The sequence below is a fragment of the Archocentrus centrarchus genome, chromosome 11 (genome assembly GCF_007364275.1).
Source record: "Archocentrus centrarchus isolate MPI-CPG fArcCen1 chromosome 11, fArcCen1, whole genome shotgun sequence".
Taxonomy (NCBI): Eukaryota; Metazoa; Chordata; class Actinopteri; order Cichliformes; family Cichlidae; genus Archocentrus; species Archocentrus centrarchus.
In genome coordinates, this window is record NC_044356.1 from 7,685,585 (window position 1) to 7,695,593 (window position 10,009).

At 39.1% G+C, this 10,009-nt stretch overlaps 1 protein-coding gene across 2 annotated transcripts; it reads left to right on the forward strand.

Annotated features, from left to right (window-relative positions):
- The first annotated feature begins 2,444 nt into the window (after positions 1-2,444).
- LOC115787931 (H-2 class I histocompatibility antigen, Q9 alpha chain-like) lies at positions 2,445-9,368 on the forward strand. 2 transcript variants are annotated; one of them, XM_030740731.1, is made up of 8 exons: positions 2,445-2,585; positions 3,906-4,172; positions 4,851-5,129; positions 5,476-5,772; positions 6,249-6,344; positions 6,774-6,824; positions 7,555-7,604; positions 8,406-9,368. In XM_030740731.1, exons 1-8 carry the CDS (start codon positions 2,534-2,536, stop codon positions 8,460-8,462), a joined length of 1,149 nt encoding a protein of 382 aa, XP_030596591.1. In that variant the 5' UTR covers positions 2,445-2,533; the 3' UTR covers positions 8,463-9,368. The 2 variants fall into 2 exon arrangements, with proteins under 2 accessions (XP_030596591.1, XP_030596592.1); XM_030740732.1 differs by lacking the exon at positions 7,555-7,604.
- The last annotated feature ends 641 nt before the right edge of the window (positions 9,369-10,009 follow it).

The following is a 10,009-nucleotide window of genomic DNA, read 5'->3' on the forward strand; positions in this document are numbered from 1 at the left end:
ATGAGGTAGGACAATAAGTGTGCATTATAGCAGGGGGCACAGATTTTGGCAGACGGAGAAACAGCCTGATAAAATGTGTATCCCCCAGGGGCGGAGCTTCTGGAGGGGCTGGGAGGGCGGCACGCCCCCGGCCCGGGGTTAGAGGGGGCTCGGATGGGAGAGAGTAGAGGAGAATAAGATTTCAGGTAGCCAGGCCTCTGTCACGTCCGAGGTGAGGTGGAGAAGGAGGGCCCTGTCTTGATTATATCACAATATGCATGGCTCAATGTGCACAGTATACAACCCACTATACATCACCCATCATTCATGTTTTACACGGGGGTTTTAAAGGTTGCCACGGTCAGGACTGAGTCATGGTTGCTCAAAACTTTACAAGACTGACTGACTTTAGTGATGTAGTAGGTGTAAAATATTGAATAAGATGTTGGACTGCATGACTGGCTTTATTTTCACTCTAAAGGCCGTTTCACACCGGACGCGCTGCGTTTTTGCGAATAAATCGCCCTCATAAAACGCACTGTGAAAGAAAGGAAGTCGACATCAAACGATGATGTAATGAGGTTGTGATGTTTCTAAACAAGAGAAGGAAGAAACAGATTCTGGGTTCATCCAACTCATAAGAAAGCAGCAGCAGGGAGAGTTTCATGGTTTGATCCAGGAGTTGAAGCTGCATCGCGGCCGCTTTGGCGCATACTTCAGGATGTCAGTGGGCAGTTGTTATTGGCAGAGTTGGGATCACATGTGAGGAGGCAGAGAATAATTTCAGAAAGCCGACTGGATTAGAACAGCGTGTAGCTGTGTGTCTGAGGAAAATAGTATGAGTTTACTGTTCCCAGCTCTATATTCAGTACATTGGTGCGCGTTTTGAGCTATGAACTCGCATGTTGCTAAATGCAGCGCTCTGATTGGTCAGATCTGTTTGTGCGTCTGGTGTGTAAAGGACCGGACGCATAAATTCCGTGCGAATGTTTCGTGCGTTAAAAACATTTTTCGGACTCGCCTGTTCTTAACGCAGCCGTTCACACCAACCTCGTCATTTCACAGGACGAATTTGCAGCATTTATTTTTCGGTTCAAGTTCGATTTTTCTGAACAAACAGGTCTGACCAATCAGAGCGCTGCATTTAGCAGCATGTGAGGTCATAGCTCAAAACGCGCACCAATGTACTGAATATACAGTGATATGGAACAATAAAATCATAATATTTTACCTCAGACACACAGCTACACGCTGCTCCGGGTCAGTCGGCTTTCTGATATTATCCTCTGCCTCCTCACATGTGATCCCAACTCTGCCAACAAGAGCTCAAACTGTCCCACTGACATCCTGAAATATGCGTGAAAGCATCCGTGATGCAGCTTCAGCTCCGGGATCAAACCATGAAACTCTCCCTGTGCTGCTTTCTTATGAGCTGGATGAACACATAAACTCTCTTTCTTCCTTCTCTTGTTTAGAAACATCACAACCTCATTACATCATCGCTTGATGTCGACTTCCTTTCTTTCACAGTGCGTTTTATGAGGGCGATTTATTCGCAAAAACACAGCGTGTCCGTGTGTATGTAGGTTACACGACAAGTTCACATCCGAAAGATTCGGAATTTCATGTCATTTACGCAACGCATCCGGTGTGAAACGGCCCTAAAGGCCTTAAGTGGAGCATTTTTACGGACTAAGCTAAGATGAGTGGCACTTCATAACATACACATTCCCACTGTTCTGGGCATGTGTATGTTGTAAAATGATGTTTATTATTTGGGTATAAAGGGCCCGGTCATTTGCCCCACCCCCGGCCCGGCTCTGATTTGTTCCGCTAGTTGTATCCCCTGTAGTTTTCGGTAGGCAAAAAGAATAATCGTCAAAATTCCCCACATTTTGGAAGGAAGCCTAAGGCATGGCAAGTGGCTCCGCCTCCTTGTCCTCCTCCTCTGCGCGCTCTCCAGGGCGGGGATACAATTTATGTCGGGGATAACTACTTTGGCACAACACCGGCTAGGCTAGCTAGCGAACTTCTGTACCATTTTAATGTACCGTTCTTTTGTAGAGCGCTGTGCTTGAGCTGCCCCGTACTGAGCCAACCTGCCTGACCAGTATATGTTCTGTTGTTACCTAGATAATAAAAAGGCTCACATCTTAAAGATAAACAAGCCTTCTTCTATCATTACTACACAACGCAGAGTTTAAGAGGTTTATTTGGACCAGCCAGTTACAGTGTAATTGAGCCTGGTTACATGTGCGCAGCTGAAAAAGAGGAAAAATTGATAAACCATAAATTAAACTAACCCTAACCATTCATCTTCAACTGTTAAAAACGAGGACGTTTTTACTTTCGCTTTCGTTAATAACCTCAATGTGTGAGTTTAACCCAGATTTAAGTGACGTTTGGTCCCAGCCTTAATTCCTATTGGCTCTGATGAGACTGATGGTGACGTATTTCCTGTTTCACTTCCTTTAGTTTGGGACCGCAGAGTCTGTTTTTTTTTTCTGGACAACGAAACGCTTAAAAGGTAAAAGTTTGGATCCCGGAGGTCACAATGAAGATCCTGATGATCCTGCTTCTCCTGGGAGTACAGGAGGCGGCAGCAGGTCAGTTAGGAATTCATGTTTTGGTCTTTTTATATGTCTGTGCTACATGTTAGACTTAAACCATTTCAAATACAAAGCGATGGATCGTTTGATCCTCAGAGAGCTCCAGTGCGCTAAATATTAAGTTACGGTATCCATGTAGATTATATGAATGTTTAAAGAACAAATCCTTCATTTTACAGACGTAATTAAATCATGTCTCTGTATATTTTTGTTATATGTAGCCTGCATATAAAGAACCAAAGTCTCCTGCTCTGTGGTGTTATATAAATATGATTCACCAGTGTGTGTGAACACTGTATGTTTGAACAATATGCGCTCAGATATTATAAATAACGAAGTACAACCTGAATGTAAATTCACTGTGTGAGTTGTTTTTGTTTGTTTGTTTTTGCGCTTCATTATTACTGAATATATAAAGTGTATTGGATGCTGATGGATACTCTGATCACCGATACAGTTTATATATCAGTATGAGCTAATATCGGTATCATTGCTGAAGGATCAGTAAGAAGAAGCTGCAGTTTGAAAAACAGTTTTGTATTTTAATTATCTCCACCAGGCGGCGCTAACGAGAAGGGTTTAACCTTAATGAGCCTCCGTCAGAAACACAAATCGATCCACTAAGTTTAAATGCACAAAAATGTGTTCTAATGGATTCAGATGGGCCATAATTTGATTGATAATTTGAAAAACTCACCTGCAAACCTGATTACAAAATAAAATCCATATTTTCTTAAAATAATTTTTAATAGTCCCCTAACATCAGCTTTGGTTTCACTGATAATATGATCTATCAGAGGAAAACGTTTAACAGCAGTTTTACATGAATCAAGAAAATCTATGAAAACCCAAAAGCTGGACAGTCACATCAAAATAAATCAATTAATCTAAAATGTAACATCAAAGATGGTGAAAGAAAAGAACACTCACTACAGAGACATCATGCGACACTGGATTTAAACCTCAGACTGAAGAAACTGGATCTGCTTTATATTCAAACACACGAGTGTGACAGAAGGAGAAATCATGGACTAAAGTCATCATGAATGTGAAACTATTAATGATGAAAACTAAACTGAGGAAAAGATGTTTTTAAAAACAGGTTCAAACTTCTGTTAAATACAGAATCACAGTTTTGAAGAAAAATCATCAGAAAAATCAGAATAAACTCTGGAGCTGAACATTTATTCATAATTCTATTTGGTATTTATTGAGGGGACAGCAGGATTATTATAGGATATTTTTAATGAGCTCTAAGTTTTTTATTGTGTTCATTAAAAATATAAATCTGTGATGTCACATTAACTGTTCCCACAGTGACCCACTCTCTGAAGTATTTCTTAACTGGATCCTCTGAAGTCCCAAACTTCCCAGAGTTTGTGGCTGTTGGGATGGTTGATGATGTTCAGATTTATCACTATGACAGCAACACAGAGAAAGCAGAGCCCACACAGGACTGGATGAATAAAGTCACAGCAGAGGATCCACAGTACTGGGAGAGGAACACTGCGTTCTCTCTGGGTCACCAGCAGACGTTCAAAGCCAGCATTGAAATTGCAAAGCAGCGCTTCAACCAAACTGGAGGTTTGTTTCTGTTTCATTTTTCTCTGATTCTTTATCTTAATGTGTTTTTATTTTTCAGTATGAAACAGATTCACATTAGAGTTTCATTCATATCACAGATTTAGATTATTAACAGAATAATTCAGAATGAATGTAAAGTCGAACTACAGTCTGGAAAGCACTGATATTTCACACCGAGCACTATGAATTGCATATAGTGCATACCCACTTACCCACAGGTCATATAAACACACTAATGAGTGAAGAACATCACTTATGTTGGCATTTCTAATAAACTGGAGGTCATACAATGAAAAGAGATGCTTGTCACAGTTTAGTTGCTCATATTTTCTCTTCCTGCAGGAGAGATGATCCACAGTAATGTTCAGTGATTACAGATTTAATGAGGTTTATGTGACTAAAGTCAAATTAATGATAAATATATATAATAAAACTATAAAGGCTGCAGCCACACAAACTAAGGACACTCTTGATGCAAACTGAATTATAGTAAACCTTATATCCACTTTGATCATTTTAATATGGCTGTTAATCATCATTTATTGTTAGTCTTACACACATAGAAGTGCAGATCAGGTTACATTAACCTTATATGACCACAGTGCATCAGAATAAACACTGATGTGGGATCAGTCTCAGTCTGGTTCACTGTCGTCTCTGCCTCTGTTTGTCTCTCAGGTGTTCACACTTTACAGCTGATGTACGGCTGTGAGTGGGATGATGAGACAGATGAAGTGACTGGATATGACCAGTATGGTTATGATGGAGAGGACTTCATATCACTTGACCTGAAGACACAGACATGGATCGCTCCTAATCAGCAGGCTCTCATCACCAAACATAAGTTGGACAGGAGCAAAGCTGATTTAGCCAGGATTAAGAACTACTGCACCCAGATTTGTCCTGAGTGGCTGAAGAAGTATGTGAACTTTGGGAGTAGCTCTTTAACGAGAACAGGTAAAATCACAGACTTACTGCGATAATTTGCCTCATTTTTATTATGTAATGCAACTTAATAATGACCAAGTTTAGCATGTTTCCTCTCTGTCACTGTCTCATGTATTTTTCACCAGTTAATCATCATTTATTTCTTTATTAAATTCAGAAACCTTCAGCACAGCTCTTTATAATGTTTCTCCCTCCACTCACACACCTCTTATTTCTTTATCCGACTCTTTTCCTTAAATACATTTTACATGTTTGTACATTAATATGTGTCTAAGACATTCAGACTACAGTAAACAGAAATGATAGCACGCTGTTAAAACAGAAACCATAAACTGTGTTTCTCTTTATTCCTCAGTCCTTCCCTCAGTGTCTCTCCTCCAGAGGTCTTCCTCCTCTCCCATCACCTGCCACTCTACAGGTTTCTATCCTCACAGAGCCGAGATGTTCTGGAAGAAAGATGGAGAGGAGCTTCATGAAGGTGTGCACAAAGGAGAGATCCTCTCCAACCATGATGGGACCTTCCAGATGAGTGTTGATCTGGACCTTTCAGCAGTTGGATCTGAGGACTGGGACAGGTACAGCTGTGTGTTTCAGCTCTCAGGTGTGAACATCACCACCAAACTGAAGAAAGCAGGATTCAGGAGCAATGAAGGTGAGACTGAGATCAGAGGAGACAAACATGGGAAACAGTTTATTGTAATGCAGCTCACAGGTTTTCATTTACATCAGTTTATAATACTTCTCAAAGTTTCCACCACAGTTTTTCTTTGCTGACCAGAACATGTTAGTTTTCTTTGAAATGTTACATTTGAAACCAGCTTTATTTATTTTATTTTGTTTTAGTGCTCTAGAGACAAAATGTAGTTTTTTATTATATTCAGATATGTTCACATGTGTTATAATCTCTGTATTTATGTAACTAATGGAATTATTTATTAGTGCACATGTACTGTTAACAGATCAGGTTCAAGTTTATTGGTGAAGTATTCAAGAGAATTTAAATATATCAGAACTTTGAGCGTAGGGATGAAAACAGAAATTAGTGGAACAAATATTTGTATCTACAAAGAGGCTGACTGACTGTTTTCTGCTCGTTTTCTGACCTTTTGTTTGTTGTCTGATCTGCAGGAGGTTCCCTCTCTGTGATCATTGCTGTGGTTGCTGCTGTGGTCGTTCTTGCTGCCGTCGCTGTGATCGGATTCATTATTTACAAAAAGAGAACAGGTGAGAGACCAAAATATCCAAACATGATTTTAGTTTTTGATTCTTTGTTCAGATTTCAAACTGAAAGAAGCTTCAGGTCCTCGTACAGTAACAGTACAGTGTCATTATAATATAACAGTGTTATCATAGTGAGAGCAGGTAAAGTAACAGAGAGGATTGTAAAGCAGTTGGAGTGAGGGCTGGAGGGGTCAGTGTTCTTCTATTACAGCTGTGACCACTGACATGAGTTTCATTGTTTTTACAGCTGAGTCTCCTCAACATTATAAGTACAGTTTACATTCTGAGCAGAATCAGAGACTCTGAAATTAAATGCATGCTAACAATGCAGACTGTAAGCAATGTGTTCATAATTAATGTCAGCATCACTGAAGAGCAGCTCAGCTGGGCGCTGAATTTTTCATCTCTTCATTTTTCATTATTTTTTTGTAGATAAGAAGACTCCACCTGAAAATGACCCTTCAACCCTACAGAGACTTTCAGGTATGTGTCTGTTTGTCTGTCTGATGTGCATAATGTAGTTGGATTGGAGTATTTTTCTTATATCCCATAAACCTAAATTTCCCCTCTGTGTGACAATAAAGGCTGCAGATTTAATGGCTTTATTTTACATTTTTGCTCCTATCAAAGTTGACTGTTAGATGTACAAATCATGTCTTCATGTAGTTATTTACATTTTTTGCAGTAAACCACAGAGTAATAGAAAAATGAGACTTTACACAGCGCTGAACAAAAACCTTAGAAATATAACCAGGTGTACTGTGTTCAGTACTGCAGTAACAAACCAGAGCTCGGACTCACTGCACGTTATTTTAATCCATGTGGTCTCAGGTGCTCATCAGTCTCACACCTGAGCTGCATCTGTCCTCTGAACCAGCACACATCCTTACTGATGACTTCAACCTGTCAGCTCTGCACATTTTAACATTAAGACTGTTCTGACAGGGAAACAGGGAATTTTACTCCATATTTTAAATAGTTACAGTATAGATAGAAACATTCTTAGAGTCAGAAATGTTTTTGTTTTGAAGGTTTTCACACTTTCAGGTATTGAATCAAAGCAGCTGATAAACACAGTGATCCTCGTCCTGTGTTTGTGTTCATGCTGTTAAATACAGAAACTCCTCCTGTCTGCATGTAACACTGACATCAACAGATCAGACTCATTGTTTCCTTCATCATTGGTAATGATTTTGTATTTTTTTCTCCTCAGGTTCAACTTCCTCAGATGAAAGTATAACCAGCCAAACACAGCTGATCCAGGTAAGTGTGCAGACTCTCTGACACACTGTATACTCCACATACAGCATGTTTTTATCATCATCTTGTGCTTTTGCAACTTTCTACTTTGAGACATTTTGAGTTCTTGAAACATTTCTGCACCGTTCAGCTGCTCTGACTCAGCAGCTGAGACTTCAGGTATAAACCTGCCATCACCTTCATGTTACACATGATGCTTCTTCCTGCAGTTCACTGTTTCCAGGTTACAGGTTTATCTCAGTGAAGCCTCCTCAGAGGGAACAACAGAGATGCTGAAAGCAGCCTTTGCAGCCTGCTGCTATTTTTAACTGAACTAATCATTGTTATGACAGTGAACATCTCCTCACCTGCTGTTTCCTGTGTTGTAAGAAACAGAGTGCAGCCACAATCATGGCTTCCATGACATGTATATGAAGAATGATGAAACCATCTAACTGATATTTCCTGGGGATTAAGTAACTGCAGGGATTTTAAATTGTGTAACTGGTGACATTATAGAGTAGTAACATTTGTGTGGAGATAGTCGTGGTTCTAAAAAACTGTCCTTGTGTTTGTGTGAAGCTCATGTTGAGTTTGTATTTCAGCCTTTGAGCTCAGTGTTGTTTCTTCTTTCTTTAGTCTAATTGTACCAAAGAGGGTTTAAACTGCAGCAAAGATAACTGATCTCTGTCACACATGCCTGCAGTCATCTTTGTGCTTTTTCTAAAAAGCCTTAAATTTGTAGTTTTCACACTGATTCTATTTGTTGATGCATTTTTAATTTTCCAAACACGCCTCATTAATTATTGCTGAATCTTTGAACAGGAGAAACAGAATGAAGTAACTTCACTTCATGAGGATTCAGCTTCACTGAACACCTGAGGAAACGTTTCTGCTTTGAAATAAAGACATTTCTTTATTCCAGCCACAACACAACATGGACACAAGACTCTGTACAACACAAAAGAGCTAAATAACTTTTATTTATAGAAATAAACCAGTGATGTCATGAATATTTTTCTATGAGAAATTTCTCAGGTTATATTATATAACTTTATAATGTGGGTGCCTGCAGTGCTTTAGATAAAGATTATGTATTTAGGAATGATGTTTATTTACTGGGGTGTGTGTGTGAGAGAATATTATCATGATTCACTGTGAATGCTTCCTTCAGCCTCTCCCTCACTGTAGTTTTCCTTCACGTCCTTCCTGATTCAGGATTAAAGGGGAGCTGTGGTACCAGCTGGAATTGAACCAACAACCTTTTTCTTGCTAAGTAAACATGTTAAACACCGCACCATCGGAAGGATCGTGATTTATGTTCACTTTGCAGTTATTGATTTTAAATAAGCACCAACACGAGGAGTCTTGAAATACTGAGTTCAAGAATAAATCTTTAATAAAAAGATCAATATTTTACTTTAGTGTATAAAGAGGGTATCGAAAAAAAGCAGTAATATATTATTACCTCATTTATGTTTGTCCCACCCCCAGTTTATATGACATAGATGAACAGTCCTGAAATGATATGTATATCTGTAGATAGATATGATAGATGGTGATATGTATATATGTATGTGTATATTTTATTGGCCTTTGTTCTGTCAGACTTAATGCTCCTATCAGAATTATGCATCAAATTTAATGTGTGTTTATAGTTGTTTTTGTTGTGTGATGTTTCAGGTGTGTTTTGATTTATTGATTCAGGGATATGAGGTTTTGTTTTTGTTATACTATAAATGCCAAATTGTATCAGTATAAGTGCAGCTAAATAAAACTTTAATATCATGTTTGTCTCATTTGTGAATGGACATTGATATTAACGCAGTCTGATTACAACCAGTTTACACAGAACCTCAAAGCAGCTCCAAATACTCAGATATAATTTTACTGTAAAAGCAGGAAGGACACAATCATGTCAGTGTTGTAGTTGAACTACTTCAATAGAAACATGATTTTTCCTTAAGATTGTGCAGATAATTTGAATTCAGTTTTAAAATTGTTAAAGTTAAAACGACCCCCTATGAGCAGCACTTGGTGACAGTGGGAAGGAAAAACTCCCTTTAACAGGAAGAAACCTCCAGCAGAACCAGGCTTAGGGAGGGGGGTCATCTGCTGAGGGGGGAGAGAAAAAAAGCCATGCTGTGGACAGGGTTCGTACGGGTGCTGGAAATCCTTGAAAATGCTTGAATTTTAATATTGTCCTTTCAAGGTTTGAAAAGTGCTTGAATTTTGGATATAGTGCTTGAAAGTGCTTGAAATTGTAACCGCTTTTTTTTGTAAATAAAAATATAACTATCTGGTTGAACAGTTCGCTTATGAAACGGAGAAATAAAATGAGTCATAAAGTCTAAAATGAAAATTTCTCCGCGTGGGTCTGGCCTGCCCGTCTGCATGTGATCTGTCAGTCTGTTTGTGACCACGCCCCT

Coding starts and splice junctions, on each gene's coding strand:
- LOC115787931 (XM_030740731.1), top strand. CDS start 2,534: ATGAAGATCCTGATGATCCTGCTTCTCCTGGGAGTACAGGAGGCGGCA. Junction 5,130..5,475: donor TAGCTCTTTAACGAGAACAG/GTAAAATCACAG, acceptor TTTATTCCTCAG/TCCTTCCCTCAGTGTCTCTC. Junction 5,773..6,248: donor AGGATTCAGGAGCAATGAAG/GTGAGACTGAGA, acceptor TCTGATCTGCAG/GAGGTTCCCTCTCTGTGATC.